Source organism: Sarcophilus harrisii, chromosome 2, assembly GCF_902635505.1.
Source record: "Sarcophilus harrisii chromosome 2, mSarHar1.11, whole genome shotgun sequence".
NCBI lineage: Eukaryota > Metazoa > Chordata > Mammalia > Dasyuromorphia > Dasyuridae > Sarcophilus > Sarcophilus harrisii.
The window spans coordinates 372,067,462-372,094,190 of NC_045427.1; the positions used below are offsets into that span (position 1 = coordinate 372,067,462).

The 26,729-nt window shown below is 35.9% G+C and overlaps 1 protein-coding gene across 3 annotated transcripts; it reads right to left on the minus strand.

The window, feature by feature from the left end:
• DNAJC18 (DnaJ heat shock protein family (Hsp40) member C18) lies at positions 1–26,514 on the minus strand. Of its 3 annotated transcripts, none has more exons than XM_031953366.1 (8): positions 26,368–26,514; positions 25,108–25,294; positions 20,636–20,781; positions 17,946–18,131; positions 16,905–17,017; positions 10,728–10,837; positions 7,145–7,317; positions 1–3,105 (listed from the first exon to the last, which is right to left on the minus strand). In XM_031953366.1, exons 1-8 carry the CDS (start codon positions 26,405–26,407, stop codon positions 2,981–2,983), a joined length of 1,080 nt encoding a protein of 359 aa, XP_031809226.1. In that variant the 5' UTR covers positions 26,408–26,514; the 3' UTR covers positions 1–2,980. The 3 variants fall into 3 exon arrangements, with proteins under 3 accessions (XP_031809226.1, XP_031809228.1, XP_031809227.1); XM_031953368.1 differs by having other exon boundaries at positions 25,108–25,490; positions 26,368–26,513; XM_031953367.1 differs by lacking the exon at positions 1–3,105 and adding an exon at positions 3,144–3,818.
• Positions 26,515–26,729: the final 215 nt, after the last annotated feature.

A 26,729-nucleotide genomic window follows, 5' to 3' on the forward strand; every position in this document is an offset into this window, starting at 1 on the left:
TTATGTTGAGAGCATTCATAACTTTAATTCCAAACATTTTACAGAGGCACATCCCAATGGCACAATCAATTTTTAAAGAACGGGCAAACAGTTATTAATAGTATTTCTTTGCTAGAGTAAATACAATGCAGGCTTAAAAATCTTAAACCAATATTAATGCTACTCTCAGAAAACAAAATGCTTGGATGCTAAGTTGGCATATTAAACGAACAGTGTGTCTAAAGCAAATTCAAAACAAACTACAGTTCCCGGAAGATGTTAGAGCATGCATAGACAAAGAGTTTTGATGTTCAGCCACAGTTTTAATGAAAGAATATGTTTCCGTGTTTAGGGTATATTCCCATAATAGTCACTGAGGAAGTGAGTATTTCTTTTGTTTCATGACCATAGAGTTTATTTCAGCTGCTGAGTGCTTCTCATATATTGGTGTGTCTAGGATTCAGTGCAGTTCCTGACAGGTCAAGAAACAAAAGCCTTATTCAGTGACACTTGTCATCTGGTCCCTTCTATCAAGCAGGTGATCATGAGCAAAGTCAGTAGGTCTTAGTTTTGACCTCATGGGCACCTTTTCAGCAAAGGTGACTTTTCTTTTTCTGAGATGTGAATTCCTCTGGAGGCAAGAAAAATGTTCCTTTGCTCCCCCTGTTATTCAGCATAGAACATAAAGAGGCACATATATTCCATCATAAATTTACCACAACAGACTCAACCTTAGCCAAATACATTTCAACCTGTCTACAAGTCTCAAACCTACAATAATTTACAGGGAAATAGTGCACAGAACTGTCTGTCCTGCCATTATAACAGGAAACAGCATGGTCCTCACCTGCAATATTAAAATTGTTTAGGGACTACACCAAAGATATTAGCAGACACTTTCATGCAGATGGCTTAACTAAAATACAAACAGGAAAATTTTCATGTAACAATGTACTGCATATTACTAGTAATGGATCAAAACAAAAACCAACTACTCCCCTGGGAAAAATCAAATACAATGTGTTGCTCTATTAAGAAATGTAACTCTTACCAGTGCTATAAAAACATATATGCTCTCTGGTATGTAATGTGCACTAACAATGCCTTTATTCAACAGCTTCAAAAATAATTAATCTCTGACTCCATCAAATAAATGTTTGTTACTCATAAGTATTTAAAGCAGGGACTTTCATGTTATTGATTTCTAGGAGAAATCAGAAAAAAAAAAGAGCTTTAGTTTCAAGATAGAGAGTAAGCTCAGCTTTCTCCAGACCTCCTTGAATGGATACAAATTTTGTAGCGCAGATCTTTCTTAAAGAATCGTCAAGGGCTTTCAAAGAACACCCCAAAATACCAAGTGGGAGCCTGAGGTTATGTCCTTCAAATAAACAGTAAACTACTTAACTTTTTAGAGTACAACTCAGGAGTATCTAAAAGTTTATTCCCACCCTTTTTGTGGGCCTTCTGCAGTTATTCAGAGACCAAAGCCCTATAACCACATCAGTATTGCTGGAACATAGAAAAAGAAAACTTTAGCTTTGGAAGAGCCCACATCGAACATCTCTTTCTCTCCATTTCTAAAAACAGAAGATCACCAAATGGGAATATTGGTCCTGGTCCTGAGAAGGAGGGAATTCAGCCTTCTTATTGAGCATCTTAAGAAAGATAAGGAACCAAATGACAATATGCAATGAAGTACTCTTGTGAAGAGAAGCTCTGTTGATTAAAGTTAAGCTGAGAAATGATGCTGAAGTAAAGAGAATGCCATACAGATTTTAAGGGAACACTTTTCCATTCTTTCAATACAAGTCTGCATCACCTCAGTTTACATTCCATGTTCTTTTTACCTCTCTGTTCTCAAATAGTTTTGCTAACTAGCAACCTTTCCATTTCAGTCTTAACTCTCATACCCCTAAAGGAGGCTGAGAAATTCAGTTTGAATATTATGTCATATAAGTGAGAAACCTAAGAAGAGAGAACTTTCACCATGTGCTTATCTGTATTGACATAAGCAAGAACACATAGGATCATAGACTGAGTATTAGAAAAGACCTTTGAAGTCATTTTAGAGATGAAGTACCTGAGATCCAGAGATGTCCTATTCTTTCAGAGCAACATGAGTCAACTCTAAGTTAACTAGGAGCCAATCTGTGAAATGTCCAGGACCGAAAGCATTTCCATCTTTGGTCTCTGGTCTATTGCTGAGTTTTTGGCAACATCATAGTAGATTGAAACATAAACCAAAGGAAAGTAGAAAGTAGAATAAAATTCAAATCAGATGAAACTCAAATCAGGTAGTATTGTTAATATCAGCAGATCTTAATAAAAGAATGGGGGTGTCAAAACTACTAACTACAATAAGTTTTAAATTATCTCTGTGTAATTTTTAAACAGTTTTTAACAATGATAATAGGACATTTATCTAGTGTTTTACAATTTACAAAGTGCTTTTCATATATTATCTCATTTTATTTCCTTTAAGCATGTCCTCATAGCCATAGAATAATGAATTCACTTTAAATGTGTTCTGCTTAGTGATTTGATGATGAAATGACTGCTAACTGATGAAATGTACTATTTGCTGTAGGGGCTATAAATAACTAAAGCTACAGAGTTTGTGTGTGGCATGGGACTAAATGGTGGCTGTTTATTTCTGGATGATACACTTACCCACTGATAAGAAAATATGTTTTGGTTCTACTTGGAACAGAATCCCCAGAAGGTAGTCAGGAATGCTGTGGTACTAGTGCTAAATCAAATACTTATACTTATGAAATCATTTAGTTGAACTGTCATTGGTCTTTGGAATCAAACCACACCAAGGATTATGAGGTTGGAAATTGTCCCCATGGTTCAGCTGTTTTCAGCTCTGTCCCACTTGAGTTTTAGCAAGCCATAAAAATTTTGATTTTCTAATTTTCTTTTATAAAATGGAATTAGTAACATAAATAGGAACAACGAAGAAAAACTCATGCCCTTGTGTACTATGTCTAGGATTCCTTCATCCACCTTTATGGAGGCCAATAAGATTGGATAATTTTTCACAGTTTTCAAGTTTCAATGACTCTGCTTTTTGTTTCAAGCGTTCATCTCGGTACAGTCTGGCCAAGTTTGTCAAGTCTGATTCTGAAAAGTGAAAGAGAGAACCAGTTAAGAATTCACTTTAGTTTTTACTAAATTAATATCAATTTGCATTTTAATAAACTATCTTTCCCCTAAGGTTTTGCTTGTGGTTTTGGGTCCTGGGTCAGAAGAGCAATGAACTTAGTTCTCATCAATTTAACATTTGGCACCTGACTTATGGAACTTACATATGTGCAGCAAAAGAATATATTTAAAATTATGTCCTCCAATGTTATTCAGATAACAATCTGAAAGAGAACACTGGCCTGTTATCCCTGTCTTACTGTCTGATACAAAGAAAGTTGCTTTATTCCTTCCCCTATTTTTTTTTTTTTTTGTGTGTGTGTGGGAGAGAGATAGATTTTAACTTATACATTAATTGATACAGAACCATTATCAAGCATACAAGAAGGGTCAGGGACTGCTGGAGACATTTTTTCACTTTTCTTTATTTGTAGGGTACACAATTCATATTGTAACTTTTGGTTGCTTGGTTAAATGACTCTGATTTTCTCCAGATATTAGTGAAGGCAGCTCTGTGGAAAACTAGATTATGTTCTTAGCTGTGTCCCATGATTTGGTGTTTAGGTTATATCCAATTTTCACAATTTCTCCAAGTTTCTTAGATGTGCTTTTAGGATAGAATTCTTGAAGAGAATCTCTGAGAAAGGGTTGGTGAGATGCAATCCAGTCTGTTCATGCCAGATGGATAGCTTCTGAAATAAAATAGCTATGATTAAATATGTTTAAAGGACCACCCTGTGAAAATCCTATCTTAGTCATTTTGAAATCTATTCCATTTCAGTCTTACTACTGAAAGATTAGCTTCTCTCTATGAAAAACCAGTCTAATTAATCAACAAATTGTTGGAAACAGGAATACATACATTAAAACAAAGGGGCTAAATACAAAAAGGGAGTATTGAGCACTGACTCAAAAAAAGTTTTCATAAGCACAAGAACACGGTGTAGCACTTCTGCTCATACAATAGCTGAGGACAATCCAAAGCACTGATTAGGTATAAGACTTGAGGATGACAGGTAGACAATGTATGGCAAGCTTCCTTCCATGACAAGTTAGTTCAGATCATAGGGTCCAGAAGGCCTTACATGAATCAAACTCAGGTAGTTGCTTGACATACAAATATATCTCCCAGATTAAAAAACAATGGGTTCCAGAGGCCTATTCTGTTTGGTTAACATGAGTGGCCATCATACTAAGCTTGTCTTGGTACAATAACTCTTGTGGGTGACAAACCTTCAAGGAAAATTATTTAGCTCTATTAATTGATATACTCTTGTTAAGATTCTCTCCACAGTCAAATGTCGACTACATTCTTTTTTTTTTTTTTTTTTTAAATTTGCTGAGGCAATCAGAGTTAAGTGACTTGCCCAGGGTCGCACAGCTAAGAAGTGTTAAGTATTTGAGGCTGGATTTGAGCTCTGGTCCTCCTGACTTCAGGGCTGGTGCTCTATCCACTGTGCCATCTCGCTACCCCTGTTGACTACATTCTTTTGACATTTGCAATGTGTGCAAAGAACATTCAGGATGTCATTGATGAACTCACCTAGACCTTTGGTTCTTTTGAATTGGAGGTATGTTTGATGCAATCTTGGACAATCAGAAGGTTACCTGATTTAAAACAGGCTCTTTTGTTTCTTTTTAATCTCTATTCAATTTCCTTGAGTTTTTTATTTACTTGGTTGGTTTGACTCAATTGATTGTTCAAGAGATCAATGAGCTGCTCCTAAGAATCTAGGGTCCAAAGTTTTATATGAAGGCCAAATTCACATGCTCCTGCTCAGTTACAATAGAGAAACTTCTCTCCAAACTATTCTTAGCCCATCTTTAAGCAAAAAGCTGGCATAAAGATTGAGCTAAATTTTAAGTAACTCCTTTTAAAACAATGGAAAGAGAGCGGGTCTAAGATACTACCTTTTAAATTCTGGGATCACAATCTTCTTCTAAATTCTCTCATTATGTTCATCTCGTCCTGACACAAACAGCTGGGTAACCAACAGATAGGATATTTGATAGAATTAAAGGCAAATTGACTTCTACTCTGGTTAACAAACAAGAGAAGTAAGTCATTGCCTCAACTCCCATGAATGCTCTGGTTTCAGTTTTCAGATTTAGGGGCTGACAAATCTGGAGGACCTTGACCAGTTTTAGCTGTCATGATGACACATCTGATGAGGTTAGGTTGTCTGAGAACCCAGATTCAGACCACAGTGAGTACCAAATCTGTACGCTCCATTAGGAAATAAATAGGGAGGATTATGGCTCTACAGTCCAGGGCTCCAGGTTTTCAGTTCTACTTTGGAGGAAAAGTGAACAAGACTAAGTTTCCTGTACAATCATTCAGTTCTGTTGGTTTTACTTTTTTTTTTTTTTTTTTTAAATGATTCATTCAGGTACAGATTAAAAAAAATAAAGATGATAAAATTAAACAAGAGGCTAAACAGCCATAGCAAGTGATTACTCAGGAGTCCAAAGATAAGCCACACTTGAGTTAAATATTTTAAGGAATAGTAGAGAAAATGACTAAAAGATTACAAAAGACAATAGCTAACTCTGCCCAAAAGTTTCCACAGAATACTTTGCCAATAGCAAACTTTGTTCTGAAGTTGCTTTATTTTTGTAATCTCTATGGTGCTAAATTTAACCAACTCAGCTGTACTTGCTGCTGGAGCAGTGGAACAGTTGCTGATCGTTTGTAAATAGCTTTGCATTTCCTGAAGTGGCTCTAGGCAGCAACTATTCCTAAATACTAGAAATATATCTTTAAAGGTGTGTGGGTCAATTAGATCTCACTGTAACTCATAGGCAAATACACCAATCCCCTAGATTTTGCCTGCACTTGGTGAGGGCACAGCTATCACATGTGATCACACTAGGCTCAAAACCAAGACCTAGCAGGGGTGGCATTACAATGACTTCTTACATCTACTGACAGAACATTATATGATTTTTTTTTTTTTTTTTTGGCAACAGGAATAAAAGGAAGGATAAAGGGAAGAAAAAGGATTTTGTTCCGTCTCTGCAGAAGGAATACAATGAGTCTGAAAGGCAGGGTAGTTGAGTAGAAAGTGCAGTAGGGTCAAATGGGCCCAGTTTCAAGATTTGGCTTTATGACAGTGAATGGGATGTGAACAGAGAGGCAAATTCATTTACCCTTTCTGAGCTTTAGTTTCCTCACTTGAAAAATAAGGATGACAATAATATTTGCCCTTTCTATTTCACAGCAATGTTAAAGGAAAAATGCTTTGTAAACTTTAAAGCTGATGTCATAATTTAGAATTATCTCAAGATGCCAACAAGGTATTAAATAAACATACTTATAAGCATGTTAATTTCCACTTTGTTTAAATAAATCAATATTCTTTGCCTCTCAGGCTGAAGGGACCTCTACTTTTAAATTCCTTTCCATCTTTTTAGACTTAAAAATTCAATTCTAAGAATTGAAGATATGATTTCTGCCTGTGATTTAACACTACTACCGTAATCCCTCAATATATGATCTACCATTCTGTTGGTTTGTTTTGCTAGGCTATCTTTGACTGTGATAAGGGAGGATGTTATTGAGACCTGGCGACAATATAAAAACAAAAAGCATAAGTAAAACATCGTTTAAATCTATAAAACTTAAGTTTCTTAAGAAATGAATGCTAAGAATGAACCAAAAAATCAGATAAACTTAGGGTTAGGTAAGAAAGAGTTTATGTAGTTTAACCTCTCAAGTTTATAAAAAGGTAAATTTTAAAAGGATTAAGGCAGGGAAGAGAGAAGGGTAAGATAAGTAGCATCTGTGAGGTACATATGTTTATACCTGCTATTACTACTTTGGCGAAATTTAGCTGACCTTTAAATCAAGTGACTTATCATCTCCCTTCTTCAAATGGAGGAAAAGGGGCAAGAAGGGATGTAAAAAGACTAAGAAGAAAGCTTATCATTTCAAGATGGAGTTTACAATGCTATACTGAAGAAATGTTTGTAGAAATGGTCAATAATCCCTTCCCTCATCCCGCCCACCCCATCTTACTTTGTTGTTTTTCCTTCCAACAACTTGACTGGATATAATCTATATAATCCTTTTCTACAGTCTTCTCCAAATCACGCAGTGATGGCCCTTTATAGTTTTTTTCAAAGTGTTTATCAACAAAATAAGGCACCTGAAGATTCTCTGTTTCTCTGGAAATAGTGTGCCCCATGGATCTGAGAAAAACAGAGAAATATGATGAAACATTAGATAGTAATATTAATATTTGCTGTATATATGAGCTCTAGGAACATTTAAAGGATACACAGAGAAGTCTCCTTACTAAGGTTCCCACAACAATATACTTCAGTGACATTTGACATTTTATTTACAGAATAGTTACTGCCTACATCATTACCAACATTATGTACAAAATGCAAGCCACTATAATATTAATATTCTTCCCATTTTCTAAAAGAATTGGGTTCATATTGACCATCATGATAAAAGCAAAACTGACAGAAAATGTGTGTACTATTATTTGTCAGTATTTCTCTAAAACTAGATCCTCTTTAAGGTTTACTGTGATACTTTTTGTTATTATTGTTTGCTTGTTTTTTTCTCATTTTTCCCCCTTTTGATATGATTTTTCTTGCACAGTATGATGAAATGGAAATATGTTTAGAAGAATTATACATTTTTAACCTATATCAGATTGCCTGCTGACAGAGCGGGGAGGACAGGGAGAAAAATTTAGAACACAAAATTTTGCAAAGTTGAATGTTGAATATATTTGGAAAAATAAAATACTATTAAAGAAAAAAGGTTCACTGTGACAAGATAAAATATCATTTAGAAAAAAACATTTTAATTACAAATAATCAGAGACATAGCACTGATTCAGCATTAATATCAAAGAGATTAAAAAAATAGCACCTGAAAGCTAGGCTATCAGGGAAGATATGGGTTCATCAAGGCCATTCTGGTGCGACTTCCTAAGCATCTTAGGAAATTGGACTCCTCAGGATCAAAACAACCTTGAGGAAATAAAGAAATCTAAGTCTCCAAATATAGAAGTACCAGCCTATATTAATATGAATAGTTTGGAGGCCTCTGAAGTGAATTTTTAGGATGGTAAACTTCAAATTTCAATTTCAAATTATAGTAACAAGCTCACAAGCCCCAACATGACTTTGTTCTTCAGAGCTTTGTTTAAAGTTTATCTTTTAAATTCTAACCAAAAGGAAATGTTTTACAAAATGGCATCAAGATTTTAGACTAGTCTCCATAGTTCCTTTTCTTACGCTATTTCTCCCAGTAGACTGATGCTACAGTTATTCTTTATACTTACCTGAATAAAGTATTCATAAAGCATGTATGTCTGTGCAAATATACCACTCTCATGGAGAGAAGAAATGCAGGCCAAGTAAGAAAAAAGCACTAGATGGCAATGAAGCAGAGGACTTGAGGTCTAGTCTGAGCTCTGCCACTGAATGACCTTAGCCAATGAACTAAGTGCTTCATAGGATCATAGACTTGGGATTGGAAGGAACCTTGCAGCCCATCTAGTACAACCCCTTTATTTTACAGATGAGGAAATTAAGGCTTAAAGAAATTAAGTGACTCATTCAAGTTAAGTTATAGTGTTAAGTGTTAGGCAGGATCTGAATTACTCAATCACTGGAAGGATGGAAGACACACTAGAATGAAATTCTCAAGACAGAAAGGAAAACAATTCCAGTAAGGAAGAAACATGGAATTCTCCTAAAGAGACATATGGATACAACAGGAACTTATCATCTAACTCCAAGTTAAGAGATAAAATCATAAATTATCCCTTAAAAACTGTCAGGAAGGGCAGCTAGTTGATACAGTGGATAGAGTCCGGGCCCTGGAGTCAGAAGGCCCTAAGTTCTAATTTGGCCTCAGACATTTAACACTTCCTAGGTGTGGGACCCTGGGCAAGTCACTTTACCCCAAATGTCTCTCCAAAACTGAAAAAAGTATCTCATGTAATTTTTACAGAGAAGATAAAATGATATGGACTAGAAAATAATAATGTAATTGGATGAATCCAGAATTGGCTAGATGCCCAGGCTAAAAAAAGTAGCCATTAAATGTCAATGTTAAGGTGGCAGAAAGCATCTAGTCTTATGTCTCAAAGATCCGTGATTGGCAGTGTTCTAGTTATCACTGAGTTAGATAAAGGCATGTTCATTCCATTTACAGGGAACACAAAGCCAGGAAGGGTAGCTAGTACACTGGATGACAGATTCAGGATCTGTCATGGACCCTTTCAGCATTCTGATCAAATCTACTGATTTCTTATCATAATCTTTTTAAATGCACAAAATACAGAATTACAAATGAAACTATTATACTAAAATACAGTTATCAACTTTTTTTCCCCCTTCAAAACAAGTTCCTGGACACCAAATTAAGAATATTTGCTCTAAAAGAATTTTGACAGGCTAAAGCATTGGACTGAATCTATTATGAAGAAATTCAATATTGATATACTTAAGGCCTTCCTTAAGTATATAAAGATATATAAAGATAAAAGTATATATATATACTTATAAGTATAAGATGGGGAAAGACATCATTAGATAATTGTTCCAAAAATAAATCTGGGAATTTTACAGTATTATGGCCAAAAGAGCCAATACCATCTTGGGCTGCACAGTTCCAGAAATAAGGTGATAGAAAGTCTCACTGTGCTCTGGTCTCTTCAGATCTCATCTGCTTAGCTCTGAGCAACATAATCTGAGGACACTGAGAAGCTCAGAGGGCAAGAGTCCCTGTCAAAAGAGGCCTGTCTGAACAGATCATGGTTAGCCTACAGAAGAAGACTCAGGGGGACATAAAATAGATGTCTTTAAGTATTTGGAGGACTGTTATGTAGAGGAATGATTCAGTGTTTTCTTCCTAGCACCAAAAGACAGAAACAAGAGCAATGAATGGAACTCAGCACTGATGGAACATTTAAAAGGCAACAAAACATATATCAGGAAAAATTTCCCAACCATTAGAGCTGTCCCAAAATAGAAATGGGATACCTCCAGAGGCAGTGGATCTTACCTACCTGGAGGTCTTCAAACAGATGTTAAATGAACATTTGGTAAAGTGTGTTATAATGTGTATAGGCTAGACTAGCCAGCCCCCAGGGGCCTTCCCAACCCTTACATTCTCTGACTCTGAGAGAACCCAGTTTCTCAAACTACAAACTCAAGAGTTTTATCGCTGTGTCACATTCAGCATCCCTCTCTTTAGATCTCTAGGCCTTGATTTCCTCAACTTTAAAATGGGAACAATGGATAAGATAATCTTTCTCCTATTCTATGACTGTTCCTCAAATGCTGAGCAATTTGAGTTCCTTCAGAGACCAGTCCCTGCCATTTTTTGATTTGCCCAGAGGGTGTCACTGCAGAACAAAATAATCCCCTTAACTAGATATCTTCTATACATTATGCCTCCATTAGGGGATTTCACCACAATGCTACTATCAAGCTTCCCCTTTAAATGCCAAATTTTATTTTCTGAAATAATGAAATTAAATTAGTAATTTATTGGCAAAATCTTTCATTCTTTTACTACCTACATCCCCAAAAGCCTATCATTAATAAAAACTGAAAATATGACTTACGATTTATAGAATAGACTGTATGGAGGATTTGTGGCCATCAGCTGGGTAATAACAGATATAATCACAATCACGAGAACTGGAAGCAACTGAAGAAATGCAGAATACATATTCTAAAAGAGAAAGATATTTGGAGTAACCATTAGCTTTACAAAAAGAAAAAATACTTAATTGGAAAAAATAAAGCTAGGGATAAGATTGAATCTGTAGTGCCTTGACAGGGAATTCCTTCTCAATGAAGTTCCTTTTACTAATAAAAGTAAGCATCCTGTACTCTCAGGATTGCCTAGAGCACTAAGAAATTGAGTAACTTGATGATTTTGACCACAACTCTTCCATAATTAAAATTTAACTGCCTTAATCACTGTGCCAGGGCTGCCTTTCATTAGGGAAAAAAAAAGTTGGCATGATCTTGTTTAAAAAGTATATGTATTTGCAGAAATATTTTGGTTAAATCCATTTTCCATATTTCTTTAAATCTTAATTTCATACTCCAACCAGAAGCAGATATAATTATTTAAATTGAATACATACTGAATAAATATTAATAGAAGATAACTTCCATTCAATGTTAAAGATAAAAATGTATTTAGAGATCATGTAACACAAACTCTTATTTTTGTAGTTAGAAAATTGAAGCACAATAACTTGCCCAGTAGATTCCTCATAATTCCATTTTTTAGATGAGGAAACAAGGCAGAGGCTCAGAGTCACACAGTTAAGTAAATGGCTGAGGCCGTATTTGAGCCAGCATATTTCTGACTCCAGAACCAGCACTTTATCCACTGAGTCACCAAGATACTTTAATAACTCCAATAATAGAAATGAAAATGACACTGAAAAACATAAGAACTCTGATCAATGAAATGACTAATTATGATTCCAAAAAACCAATGGACTAAAGGTACAGCAAGTGACATATATTTTTAGATATGTTTTAATGTTCGAATTGATTTTGATAGAATGACAGAGATGCACAAAAAAGAAGAAAAGAAAAATCCATTAATAAAATATTTAAAAAATACACAAGAGATGACAGTTTGAGAAGAATCAAAGACAACAAGGTGGGCAGTGTTGGTACTACTCTGTTAAATTTAACATGTACTTTTTAAAAAAGTTAAAAGTTAATGGTTTATCATGCAAAGCTGTTTTTCTGTTCTTCGTGTTTGGAAATAATCATATTTATTAAGTTGATAATAACAAATATGTCCAAGCCCACTAGCTCTAAGTGAGAGGAATGAAGATCATTCTTGCTTCAAGAAATAACTATTTGACCTTTAGCAAGTCACAACCCCCTGGGCCTCATCCTTCTTATCTCTAAAGTGAGGGGATTGAATAAATATGGCTCTCAGGTCCTTTCTAGATCAAGACCTATCATCCCAGGTTTTGCTGAAATGCTTTTTCCCATTTTTAAAATTCTTTTTTTAGAAAGAAGTATTATAGCATAGGAAGATATGGATTCAAATTCTGCTTCTAAAATCTATTTACTGCCTGTGTGACATATGGACAGTTTATTTAATCTCTCAAATGCTCCAAACAATTCTCTAAGACTACAAGGTACAGAAAAAGTGATGTCCTGCACAAGAAAAGGGATTTCTTCTTTCCAAAATCCCTATATTAATGAAGTCACAGGTTTAGTCCCTCTACCTACACTGTTTTTTATAGTTTTTCTTTTTTAATTTTTTTTTTTTTTTTTTTTTTTGCGAAGCAATTGAGATTTAATGACTTGCCCAAAGTCACACAGCTAGTAAGTTAAGTAAGCTAGTAAAGTCTGCCGCTGGATTTGAACTCAGGTCCTCCTGACTTCAGGGCCAGTACTCTATCCACCACATCATCTAGCTGCCCCTCCTATCCTTATACTGTTACAAGGGATGATTAGTTACCATCTCCCTAGTTAGGTAGGGGGAGAAGGAGGAATATATTTGGAGATGAAGTTCATGTAAAAAATAAAAAGTAGCCATAAACTTGCCCTATAAACAACAATGACTGGAATTTAGTTTTTAAAAGAAGTACAGCTTACTCTTAATAGAATCTAATATTTACAATAAAGATCACACAGAGGTCAGAGAAAATATAAGTAAGACAGGGGACAGGGAGGATCACCTATTAATCTAATCAGGTAAATTTTATTTTCAAGCTTATCATTCAATTCAACATGCATTTCTTAAAGTTCCAGGACTATAAATGCTTTAAAGTCATAAAAACTGACTTATTTTCTTTGTGAATTTAGAGCCATGGAAAAAGGTTGAGAGGCCTAGTATCCTAGTCTTCCAAATTTCTAAACCAAAAAATCTAATACAAATAAACTCTACCATCTGGTTTAGAAAGTAAAGAATGGTACAATTACTATAAATAAAATTCTGTAGAAGCATCAGAGCAGAAATGGTGAAAAGGTAGCTAGAATATGGTCAGGAACCTTGTAGCATTCTGCTCACTGGGGGATTCATAGGAAGACTATGATGCACTCAAAAAAACACCCTAGATCTTCTTCCTTTACAACCAGCTAAGAAAGTGCTTTGAATATCCTTCTTGAGAAAACTCACAAGAGTGAATCTGAAGGTCATGGGAGATTCTTCACAAGGCAGTGAATTTGAGATCATTTTAGATATGTATTGGTCAGTCAGAGATATAATTGTTCTTATCCTAAGGAATTTTGTTTACTGAGCAACTCACGTACTGCTAAACAAATGAAAGATAATTTAAGAAGGGAAAGAGCATGACAAACTGAAGGAATCAGGAAAGGTTTATAGAGAGACAAATACCTGAGCTAAGCCTTGAAGGCAAGGATTCTAAGAGATGGGAAGGAAGAAGAACTGTTTTTGAGGGACAAGGAACAACCCTGCAAAGACAAAGAATCAGGAGAAAGAATACTGAATTCTTGTAACAGCTGGAAGATAACAGCTGGCTGTAAAATAACAAATGGCAGGGACATGAGTAAGCATGAGAGAGGAATAATAAGACATGTTTGTAGAGGTAAGTGGGAATCAGGTTGTGTAAGATTTTAAATATCAGAACAGAAATTAGAAATGCTTAAACAAATTGTGACGCAGGATATAAAGGAATATTGCTGTGCTTTAAGAAATAATTAACATGAAGAATTCTGAGAAGCAGGAAAAGATTTATGAAAACTAATGCAGAATAAAGCAGACCTAGGAGAACAAAATAAACAAATGACTATAAGAATATAAATGGAAAGAATGGCACACTGAAACTAAATGTTGTATATAATTATAATTATCAAATTTGGGTCCAGAAAAGAGGCGAAAGTTTCCCTCCACTGAGTTATGAGACCACAGGTAGCAAATATTACATATACACATACAGAGATTATATAGACAGAGATGATGTGTTGATTAGTTTTAGTGAGTTGCTTTCTTCTTTAATTTTCTTCTTTAATTACTGTTATTTATTCTTTAATTACTGTTACAAGGGATGGCTCAGTGGGGAAAGACAAAGTTGAGGGATAGCTCTGGAAGTTAATAATCTTTATTTTTAAATGTCAGTCTAAGGAATTTGTATTGTATCCACTCAAGGGGTTTGAGGAGGGTACTGACAAGGTCAGATAATTTTGGCAGCTGTATGGAAAATAGACAGAAGAAGGAAGAGAATCAGGGGAACCAATTAGAAAGATATTACAAGACTCTAGGCTAAAGCTATTAAGGGCTTCACCTAAGGACCTGAGCATGTGTGTGTATGGAAAGACAGCAATTGATTCAAGAAATTATATGGAGGTAGAATAAAGAGAATTAAGCAACTGAATGGTTGGAAGGGAGAAAAAGGAAGATAAGGACATTTTGGAAGTTGTAAAATTAAGTGATTAGAAGTGGACAGGATATCCAAAAAGCAGGGGATTTTTGGAAGAGATAAAGATTTGTGGTGGGTGGGAGAGGAGAAATTATATAATCAATTTTGTTTTTACCTGGTGAATTTGAGATATTGTTGAGACATCAGGTGAAGATATCCAGCAGAAAGCAGACACTGTAAGAAGGACTGGAATTCAAAAATGACTTTAGGACTAGACATAAAGATCTATAAAAATATAACTGAATTCATGGGAGTAAATAAGTTAACCTAGGAAGAGAAAATAGAGAAAGAAAAAAGAGGGTCAAGGCCTCTTGACCTTGGGGAATACTTATACAGTTGAGATGGGGAAGAAAGATGATGACAATAAAGGGAGACTAAGGAAGAGTCAAACAAATAGGACAACCAGAAGGAAGCAGTGTCACAGAAGGTCATGAAAGAAAGAATATACAAGAGGTGGGATAAGTCAGCACCATTAAAACCTGAAAAAATAATGAAGACTGAAAAAATTCAAGGTCCCTGGGAAGGGCCAATTTTTCCCTGAACATTGTAGTCAGAAATGAGAATGCAAGGGACTGAGAAGTAACTGGGAAATGAACAGAAGGAACAATGAAGACACATAAGTTTTTCTAGGGCTTTGGCTGTGAAAGGAAAAAGAAAACTAGAACAAGAACTTGAGGAGCAGCAAGGTCAAGGGAAGCTTTTTGTAAAAGATCAACAAGACTTTGGCCTGTCCATAGATATATGGAAGGGGCCGGCAGACAAAAGGAAGGTACCTGAGAGGCAGAAATAGGATGATCAAGAGTATGAATCCCCGAAAGAAACAGATAGGGGTAAGATAAAGGATTCAAGTAGAGGGCCTGAAAAAGATCAGCTCTTCATCAAAGATTGGAGAAAAGTCAGAAAGAAAGGGAAATGATAAAAAGGGATCTGAAATAGGGGAGAAGAGATTATGACTGATGTTCTGGTGATCTTAGGAGTTGTGAGAAAAGAAAAGGCTTTTCACTGTGTGACTTTTACCCACGACTCTCCACAGCAAAAAGAAGTAGGGAAGGCATATGGCAGGTGGTATCCCAGGGCTAGGGTTTGGCAGGACACAAGTAGCCAAAGGCAAGGGATTCAGAATAGAAAACAATAATCATATGAATTGATCAAGTACAGAATCAAGATAATAATAAAAAGACTATGAAGCCAGAAAAGGGATAATAGACTGGGAGAAGAAGGAACAGTAGAGAAACTGAAGTTCATGGTGAAGAGAAAAAAGTTTAATGATATAGAGGTACAAATAAAAATTAAAAAAAAAAAAGGAATCTGTAATCAAATGGGAATTTCAGAGTTCAGGATCATGGAGATATTTATCAAGCACTTGATATGTGCCAGGTAGTGTGTTTAGTACTGGGAATACAAATGCAAGCAGAAAGAAAGAAAGAAGCTGAAAGTGGTGAGGAGGTAGTTCCCCATATGGCTGATGCTAGAGATAGTCCAGAAGATGAAGAGAAACCTGGAGAAGACTGAGAATACAGTTTTGATAGTGTGATTAAGGCATGACCATCCCAATATCTGAGACAGGATAAAAAAATAGTTCATGGGAGCTGAGACTGATAAAGAGGAAAGAAAAGGATGTTGGGGAGCCTCAACAAGTATAGGAAGACCTTCAGTAAGAGAAAAGAGGCTTGATTAAAGAGGAAGACTGTAAACCTTTGAATTTTCTAAGAAAATTAGTTCTTGAAGCAATGGATTACAGAAAAAAGAAACTGGAATGAGTGACAAAGATGGAGAGAGTAAACTTCAAAGGAGGAGATAATGATAAATGATGGTAGCAGAGGGAAGATCTGGAAGTGGTAGTGTAAAGGAACAACTATACTGATTCTTTTTCCTGGTCCAATGGGTTGAGATGACATGAAAGAAACAGCAGAGAGGGAGGCCAGGGAAGCAGTGTCTTCCAAAGGGAGCTGGGTTTCCAAGAGTACAAAGAAAGCAAAAGTGTAAAAGGAAGAGGTCTGGGATAAAGGGGATCTTGTTAACAACAGAACAAAAATTCCAGAGGGCATGATAGAAGAAGACGACAAAAAAAAAAAAAAAAAAAAAAGGAAGGTGTAGTTAGTAAGCTGGATGGGAATAAAAGAGTACACGAAGTCTTTTACTTTGGTAAATATCAACTTTGAATAATGGAAATTAATGGAATAGCAAGGAGGCTTTTCCTAGCCCATGACAGGAAAAATTCAGATTTAACTGGGGCCTCCATCCTCCAGGGTCCTATTATATGTATTTTCCATCTTTTTAAATATATATAGTAGAACATTTTATAATTTTGTTACAGATCATAAATGCTAACTCATTATAATTTTTATAGGTAGTAAGCCTCCTTTCTCCAGCCACCTGAGGTTTTTCTTCTTCTTCTTCCTTCTGGGTCTGTACCCTCTCATTTCGGTGTCGCCGACGGTAAAAGTGTGTGTCATCTGTCATCACATTTGAAAACATGTGAATATTTCCTGGTAAAACAAAACAAAATTAAATTAAAATAGGAAGCAAATCATATTGCCCTGTCTTGTCCATGATCCCTTAACACTTTTAATGTTTTTGCAATTATCTAATGATTCTTCTCAATAATCTTCCAAGAAAGGCTCAGTAAGTATTCTTTCATATTATACACAACGGAAAAAGTAGGATCCTGAAATGAAGAGTAATCCAAGTAATGTAACTATACTTACATTACTTCTTAGTTCCCATGCCTATGAATTGGGACCAAATTTAAATATATTTTTAAAAACTTATTAAAAACTATTCCATGTGTGATTCTAGGCAAGTCACTTAACCCCAATTGCCTCAGGGAAAAAACTTCTGAAGAAAACAGTTTAATGGATATTCCTTCAGATTATGAATGAAGACTGATTAGTCTTAGTTCTGTCACTAATGACTGGCTGTGTGCAACTTGTTTTATAACTTTGGCAGCTATATATAAGCAACTCTCCACCTCAACATTTACAAGGTAGGTATTATAGTGCCAACTCCAATATTCCAGGACAGCTTTTGCAACTTTTAACCCTCCAGAGAGAGTCAACATGGCATAGCAAATAGAGAGATGGCCTCTAATCAAGGAAGATCTGGTCAGAAGTCCCATTTCTGATATAGTAACACTGACATACTGTATATCACTTAATCTTGCATTACTTTGGGTAAATAAGTCACAGAGAAGGGACTGATCTATACTGGGAGAAGGATTTTCTCATCTGGAAGTTAATTTTATTTTATTTTTTTCTTGGAAGTTCCCTTTAATCAATGAAATCTCTATCTAATCCCTATCTCTAACTTGCCATTAGTATAATTTTATAAGCATAACAGCTGATTCTCTGGTCAGGTTCTCAAACCTGCTGAAGGTGACCAAAATATGCTTGTCTGTAGTATATCAGGGAAACTAACCTGTAGGAAAATGTCCTCCAAAGAACACATTGAAGACTTCCTCTGGAGTAATGTCAGCTTCAAAATCTGGGTAATACGTATAGGGTCTGGCTTGGGGGGCAGCAAAAGTTGCTTGTTCATCTCCATATTCATCATAGCGTAATCTTTTATCGGGATTACTGAGAACAGCAAAGGCATTCCCTATTGCTATCGCAAAAGGAGAAAAAAACAAACCAATGTCAGGATTTACACTGAGCCATCTTTTCTTCCACTGAATTTAAGTATATAAATAACAACTAGGAGAATTTGTATGAGGCAATTTGTATAAGGCAACTTCACATGGATTTAAGGCTAAGCCTAAGTGAAAAATTTTAAGTAAGAATAATTTGTGATTGTAAGTGTTCAAAAAGTGCTGTCCACCTCCAGAGAAAGAACTGAAGGATTATGAATATAGATTTAAAAATACTATTTTCATTTTTTTTCATAGTTTTTCCCTTTTGCTTTGTTTCTTCTTTTACAATATGACAAATATGTAAATGTTTTACATGATTGCATATGTATTTACATTAAATTGTTTACCATCTTAGAGAGGAGAGATGAAGTGAGACAATTTGGAATACAAAATTTTATTAAAAAAAGAATGCTAATATTTTTTTCTTTCTCATGTTTTTTCACTTTTGTTCTGATTTTTCTTTCCCAACATGACTCAAACGAATGTATATGTATGAGGAGAAAAAAATTAGAATTCAAAATCTTATAAAAATGAAAGCTGAAAACCATCTTTACAGGTAATTGGATAAATAATACACTAATAAAAAAAATTTTTTTTAAAGAAAAAAAAAAGAATTTTTACAAATATTCTCAGTAAGCCAATGATCCAAGACTACTCTGAGGAAATGATGCTATCCATGACCAGAGAAAGAACTGATGGTGTCTGAATACAGATTGAAGCATACTTTCATTTAACTTTTCTTGAGAGGTTTTGAGATTTGTCTATTCTTTTGGTCTATGTTTTCTTTCACAACATGACTATTATGGAAAGGTATTGCATGACTACACATGTATAACCTACATGAAATTACTTGCATTCTCAATGGGGAAGGAGAGGATGAGAAGAAGAGAAAAAAAATCTGGAATACAAAGTTTTAAAAATAAATGTTAAAATTGTTTTTACAGAAAACTGAGGAAAAATAAAATTAAAAATTTTAAAAGAATGTTTAAAATTGTTTTCACATGTAACTGGAAAAAACAAAATACAATTTAATAGAAAAAAAAAGTTTTCTGAATATAAGTAATGGATCACAGTCTAAGTTATAGAGTAACTAAATAAAACAATTACCAAAAATGGTTTTTATGGACTCTTGTCCAAAAGCAAAGCCCTTACATATTTTCAGCTTTAGAAATCAATGATATATTTTCATTGACTTGTTTTTGTTTTTGAAACCAGGTCTCTTTACTTCACCCAGGTTTAGAAGTTCAGAAGTACTGAAAGGCCCAAATCCAAATCCTATCTGCTTTACCTTCTCTGTGGGTCAGTGTTAGTTACCCTTTTTAGATACAAAGGTGGCTTACTCCTAAAGTCCCTGACCCTGGGGGCACTTTAGCATAGGTGGCACATAGGTGCCAGCTTTAGCAGTTTTAGTTCTTAGAACATAGTCCCTTGTAGTTCAGAATTCCTGAGCTTGAGATCTTCCAGCTTCAGTCTCCCCTATAGCAAGGATTACAGGCCTTTAAGACTAAGCTTGGTCACAACTTTCAAAGGCCAAGAGCTAAATAGGAACTTGAGAGACTGACTAGAAGGTAAACCAAAAGAGCTGGGAAAAAAAAAAGTCTTTTCTGAAAACATTTCTCTGCTCTGTCTATATAAGTATAATGGGAAAATATAGATATGACTATTTAAATATTTAGTCAATAAAATCATCCCAAAAATATCTCCACAGGATTAATAGTATGAAATGCTTTAAAAGAAGAACTAATTTCCACATATAACATTTTTTCATTGTATGATAAAGTGTTTATTCATAGCAAGATAATATTTCACTTTAACATTTATTAAGCAAATGCTTGACTTATTTACGCCTGGTTACCTCAAAGAGGGTAAACTAAAAGACTGCATAAATTGCTGCAGTTCTGCCTAAAATAGCATCTTCCTGACTAGTTCTGCTAAATGTTGAGAGCAATGGCATAGCTATTTAAACATTTCAGTTATATGAACTTTTCAATAAAATGACAGTTTACTAATGTGTTGTGTTCCTTTTTTTTTTTTTTTTTTGAAAGACTATATCTCATTATCTCACCCAGGCAGGCAATGAAATGGCTCCTCATAGGCCTGATCCTACTATTGATGAGCATAGGAGCTCTGACTCACTCTGTTTCTGACCTGGGTTGTTTGCCTGTCCTTTAGCAGTCCCAACCCAACATCTTCCCCAGGGACTCACCATACTAATGCCAAACTTAGTTCTGATATACAATCTACACAGTCCATGGTGGTTCAGAATTTTCCCAATTTTCTTCTATTTTTATTATTTACTAAGATCCTCTCTGTATTATATTCTGCATAAAATATTCATCACAGAGAAATCAACATTTATTCAAAGGTATCATAGGACAAGGTATTTTTAAAAAATCCACTCCATATAAAATTATTTACTATAGTTCCCTGATGAAATAAAACAGTTATACTTCTGACTGAAGTTGTCCTCTTGCTATACCTTTAAAAGCGTCTGTGGCCCCGGGTGCACAGTTCTTATCAGGGTGAAATTTCAGGGCCAGTTTTCGGTAAGCTTTCTTTAGATCCTCATCACTGGCATCTCTGTCAACTCCCAGAATTTCATAATAACTTCTGCATTTCTTTATCCTAAAAAATAATGTCAAAAGTAGTTATGCTTTTCAGGATGCTTTCATATGGTTTATGGTTTATTTTGTCCTTTTTGTACCACTGATGGGATATCATCTCCATTTTACAGAGGTGGAATCAAGACTCATAAAGTACTAGAAATAGAAGGAAGCTTCAAAGATCTTCACTTAGACTACAGAAGCTACCATCCTACTCTACCCATCCCAGCACCATCTCATCCACAGAGCTCCAGCAATCTGATTCCCTAGAAAAATAAAGGGAGCTCTTCACCTGTTGGGAATGAGATTGTGAAAACGCATTCTCTCCATCAATGTTCTAAATGGAACCTCGTAGCTATGTAACTTTACATGCTTCTAACAGCTCACTTTCAAACTCCTGTAGGAGAAGAGGTCATAAATTTTGAATTGAAAAAATGCTAGGTGATCATCTAGTCCAACTCTCTCATTTTAAAGATGAGAATACTTAGTACCAGAGAAATTAAATAACCCAAAGTGGTAGAAACAGGATTCAAATGCAGGTCCTCTCACTCCAAATCCATATCCATACTATAAACCCTGTCTTGCTGCTATATCTCCTCTAAATTTTCATCTTTCCTATTAGCTCTATGCTTCCATTTAGGATTCTCCTGCCTAATCCTAACTTAAAAGAGTTCTTTAAACTCTTCTTCCTCTTGGACCTCTTCTTCCTACAGCTACTCCACTTACTTGTATCAACTAAAAATTTCTATTCTCCTGAAGGCTCCACATTATTCTCTCTTATGCTAGCTGCCTCTCTTCCCATTTCCCACTCTCACAAGGTCTGGAAGTAAAGACTTACTCCTTTCTCTCCCATTATCACTCAACATTTCCTCTAAGGGAGGCCAGCTGATTAGGCTACTTAGCAGCAGCCACCCACCAACCTCCCGAGTTATTTTGCCATTTTTTCCTGTCACTTTGGCACCTGGCTTACAGTCTTCCTTTCTATTCTTTCCCTTGGCATGATTCTCAGAAACTTGAATATCCACAATAATGACTCTTCAAACTCTCTGACCTCAGTTTGTTGAACTCTTCAGTTCCTATGGCTTTCATCATTTTACCTATCACCTATAGGTGTGCCTACCCCAAATACATTATCTGAACATTCATGATCATATCCTGGGCCTTATCACTCAAAATTATTCTGGTTTCAAAATTATAAATTTTTAGGAATTCCCCTATTATGATCAAATGTCCTTCATTCTCTTCTATTCATTTATTCTCCCCATATCTGTCTTTATCAACACTATGAAAACTTTGATTTTTTTCTTTCCCTTCATTTCTTTTTATCATTATTTTCTTTAGATTTTTTAATCTTTTGCTTCTTTAAATGAAACTTATTATTTTGCTTAGCAATATAAAGTATATCCTTGGTAGATTGACTAATATTGCACTAATTCATTGAGGTATCATTTTTTCTATCATATTGGCTCAGCATAGCCATAAACTGGTTATTTCAGTAATTATTTTTTTAAGGAGCATCTTGTAACAGTATCTATGCTACACTTGAGTGTGTCTTAGTAACTAATACCCAAAGTTTATACATTTTGAAATTATTTTAAGTATAGTTTCTCTTTTATATTTTTTCTTCCTCAATTTTGATACTGTAATGTAGAAATGTTATTGATGTTTGTGGGTTTATTTGTATAGTAATACTCTACTGAATCTACTGTTGTTTCAATTAACTTTTTTGTAAATTCACTAGGATCCTCTAAGTAAACTATCAATAAATAGGGGAAATAATTTCCTGTTTGTTGCTGTTTATGCTTTTAATTTCTTTCTTCTGTATCAGTGCCAAAACTAGTATTTCTGAAACCATTTTAAATAATAACAGTGGGAGAGGGGGAAAAGGCTCACCTTTTTTTACTCTTGGATTAGAAAAGTTAGTGTAAGCTTACTCAATCAAAGCTATCTTTTCATACATGCTTTTTATCACCAAAATATAGCTCTTCTGTGTTGGACTTTATAATTTTACTTTAAAGAAATGTTTTTTTTTTTTTTTTTGTCAGAGCTTTTTTCTATATTATTTGATATAATCATATGGTTCTGAATGTTTTTGTTTTTAAAATGTTTCCTACCATTAAATCATCCTTGAGTTCCTTATATAAATTCAACTTGATCACACCAAATAATTTTGTATATAGTGCTAAAGTCTTTTTTCCAGGATTTTATTGAAAAATTTAAGAATCAATATTTTCTATTGATATTGATCTATAGTTTTCTTTCTTTGTTTTATTCTTTCCTGCTTTAGGCATTTATCTATTTTCTCAATAATCAATACTGTTCTGGCCTTATTTTTCTATTAAGTTGCAACTACTGTATGGTCAGTTATTTTAATAATTATTTTCACCTCTATACTGCAATCCCTTGACAGTTGCATTATTTCTACTTTATTAAATCTCAGTCCTAGATAACACTCAAAATCTGCCACTTCTGGCCCTACTGTGATATAACTATGAAGGACAATGGATCTGGAATCAGAGGAAATGAGTTCAAATCCCAACTTTGCTATTTATTATCTGTGTGATCATAGGTAGGTCATTTACTCCTCTGGACTTCAGTATCTTTATCTGTAAAAGGTAATAAATGAACCAGATCAGGGGTCCTTTGTGTCTTTTTGTGTCATGGTCCTTTTTCTCAGTCTATTGGTGTCTGTGAACCCATCTCAGAATGAGGCTTTATGCATAAAATACACAGGAGATTAAAAAGGAAAGTAATTATGCTCAAATAGTTATATTTAAAAAAAACAAACAAACAATTTCACAGACTTGTGAAAAAGCTCTGGACCAGATGGATGATCTCTAAAGTCTTTTCTAGTTCTAAATCCTTTGGTTTTATTAAACTGTAAAACTACTAGGTCCACTACAAATATATGTTATTTACCCTCTCAACTTACTATCTAAAAGATATCTTCTTACTTATATTTTGGCTTATCATCTCCTCCTCCACAATATCTATCACAAAACTCAATGTATTCCAAAATCTGACAATTTATCTTTCCAGTTTTATTTCATATTAGTCCTTTCCCATATTGCAAATTCTAGACAAAATGGACTACTTTTCATCTTAATCATATCCATACCTATGCCTTTGATGAAACCTTCTACACCTAGAATGGATCTTTTTCCTTTGTACCTGCTGAAGACTATCTTTCCCTCAAAACCCAACCAGTCAGCTCCACCAGGGAGTTTTCCTTGATGTGTTACACTTCTCTATAAAAATGACCTGCCCCTAAATTTTTTGTAGCACTTTTCCTGGTCCTTTTGATTTTTCTGAATGGTTCTCCCTTATGTCAGTTATTTTTGTATCTCTTCTGATTTTAGATTGTGCATTCCCTGAGGGTGCTGTGTCAGATTTCCTGGTGTCCCCAGCATCTGGCAAGGTGCCTCGCATGTAAAAGAAATTTTTAAAAATGTCTAAGTTGAATGCATCTAATACAAAGGAGGTAATTTTATAACCAAAAAACTAGAGGCCCAGAGTTAGAGATTCCAAAAGATGGAAAATCCATATCCAGAGAAAGAACTGATAGATTCTAAATGCAGATAAAAGCCTACCATTTTCACTTTATTTCTATCATGGTTTTTTCCTTTTGAGTTTTCTTTCACAACATGACTAATATGGAAATGTTTTACATGATTGCACATATATAACCTATATCAAATGCTTACCTTTTAGGAAGAGGAAAGGGGAGAAAAATTCAAAATTTTGTAAAAATGAATGTATAAAATTATTTTTACATGCAATTTTAAAAACAAAATACTATTTTTAAAAAAGCGCTAAAGTGATGTGTTTAAGATTAAATAGCTAAAAAGTGGCAGAGCAAGGATTAGAATTCAAGTCTCCTGTCTCCCAGTTCAATGTTCCTTCATATGAGCTGTCCAAGATTACACAACAGAGATGAAATCAGAACCTTGATTTTTTAAATTTGTTGCTTGTCCCATTCTTCTGTGATATTTCTTCAGTACAGAATATATATGAAGCAACTCAGGAGAGGAAGGCAGTGGATATAGTAGAATGAGCATGGCTCTGGAATTAAAGAGGACCAGGGTTCAAATCCTTACTCTGATATTCACTATGTGTGAGACTTTGAGCAAGTCAGCTAACCTTCCCTGTATCTCAATTTCCTCATCTATAAAATTGAAGGGGTTAGATAGATAGCCTTTAAGGTTCCTTCCAGTTCTGTAACTATGCTTCTATCGCTACTGTACATGCTCAAGGTTCACTCCACCATAGTTCATTCACCTGTCGATCACATGCTTTATTAACATAAAGAAGAAAGTGTGAATTCCCTAGGATGATAGAATAGGATTACCTCTGCACCCCAAGTAACTGCTCTTCTGTATAGGTCATGCTAGCCTCTCCAGGCTGAGCCTGACTTCTCTCATTCTCAAACTTCTTTTCCTTCTTAGAATTCATACAGTTATGGCATCCACAGAAGTCAGTACTGTCAGTAGTTGCATCAGTTGGGTATTTATTTCTTCTAAATGCATCAATGTATGCTGCAAAGCAACAGCACCTCTGTTAGGCCAAGTATTGCCCCTGAAAATCAGCCTCTCCTATCTGACTCAGGAGTTCTTTCTGGGAGTTGGCAGGAATCATAGTCGCTTCAGTCATGAGCAGGTGAGTATGGGGGCCATGCTATGGACTTTATATTGTCTTTTCAATGTCCAGACCAAAGCTGAATAAACACCTTCCCTAGGAAAATACAGAAAACACGGGACGAAATTAATAAGGGCTTACACATGCTAGAAACACAGGGTATTGAGTATATGTATCAATAACTATTAATCAATCAGCTATAATCAATAAACTATAATCAATCAGCTATAATCAATAAACTATAATCAATCAGCTATAATCAATAAACTATAATCAATCAGCAAACAGGCTAGATGCAGAACCAAAAGGAATCTCAGGATCCGGTCCGCCCAGGCCCCCGACTTTAGGAAAAGTGAATGGCTAAATTTCCAGAGGCAGATGACTGATGGCTTCCTTTTGTTGCAGTTCAGTTATCCGTGGTCAAATCCAACATTGCTAAGTAGATAATCTACGAAAATCTGCAGGACGCACTCTCTTTCACTCCCTATCTCTCTCCTCCCTCTTCCTAAGGTTGATGCTGATATGCCGCAGTTCAGTCCTGTGTCCTTGTATCGGGGGAGCTAAAGGAAACCTCAGAAGACACCGACTGGACCAGCCCCGCCAGCTTTGTGCGCTGGGGGCATGTTCATGTCAGGGGGCAAGTTTCGGGTACGCATGCGCGCGGAGGTTACGAAGGTGAGGGGCGGGGGCAGCGGGGGAGCCCTCCCCAAAGGGAGGGGGAGGGGCAGAGGAGTCCCCTCCCCTGTCCTACCCCCAGGTAGCGCCGGGCGTAGGAAGCCGGCCCTAGGAAAGAGCCAGTGAGAAAGGGATGTTTCCTGCTCCGCGTCAGACCTGGGCCTGCTCCGGGGCGACTCGTCGACGCTGGCGCTCCCCGAGGAAACCCAAGCCCCGTGCCTCGGCTCTGCTCCCCGAGCGCTGCTCTCCCCGTCACCTCCCGGACAGGAGACGCTCCCCTAATTCCCCGCCCTGGTACCTTCAGTCCAGCGCTCCCTGCTCCCCAGAGTCGCCTTCATGCCGGCTCCTCTCAGCAGCCCCGCTAGGCCGCGGTGGCGCGCGGAGGAGGATGCGTGGGGGGGAGGGGAAGGAGGACCGCGGGGGGAGGAGGATGGTGAAGGGGGAGACGGAAGTGGGGAGGGAAAGGAGAGGAAATGGGATCCCGCGGGGGTCGCCGGGAATGGTAGTCCGGACGATCCCTGACGCACTCAGTTGACGTGAATGCTCTGGACTAAGATTTCCGATATGCCCTGCGCGCGGCGTTTTCCCAATTTTAAAGATTAAAGGACAAGGGAGGGGGATGATGGAGAAGCAGACAAGGTGGCTGAAATATGTAGCTAG

Coding starts and splice junctions, on each gene's coding strand:
- DNAJC18 (XM_031953366.1), bottom strand. CDS start 26,407: ATGAAGGCGACTCTGGGGAGCAGGGAGCGCTGGACTGAAG. Junction 25,295..26,367: donor CAGGGAGCGCTGGACTGAAG/GTACCAGGGCGG, acceptor GTTGCTTTGCAG/CATACATTGATGCATTTAGA. Junction 20,782..25,107: donor CAGTTACTTGGGGTGCAGAG/GTAATCCTATTC, acceptor ATTATTTTTTAG/GATAAAGAAATGCAGAAGTT.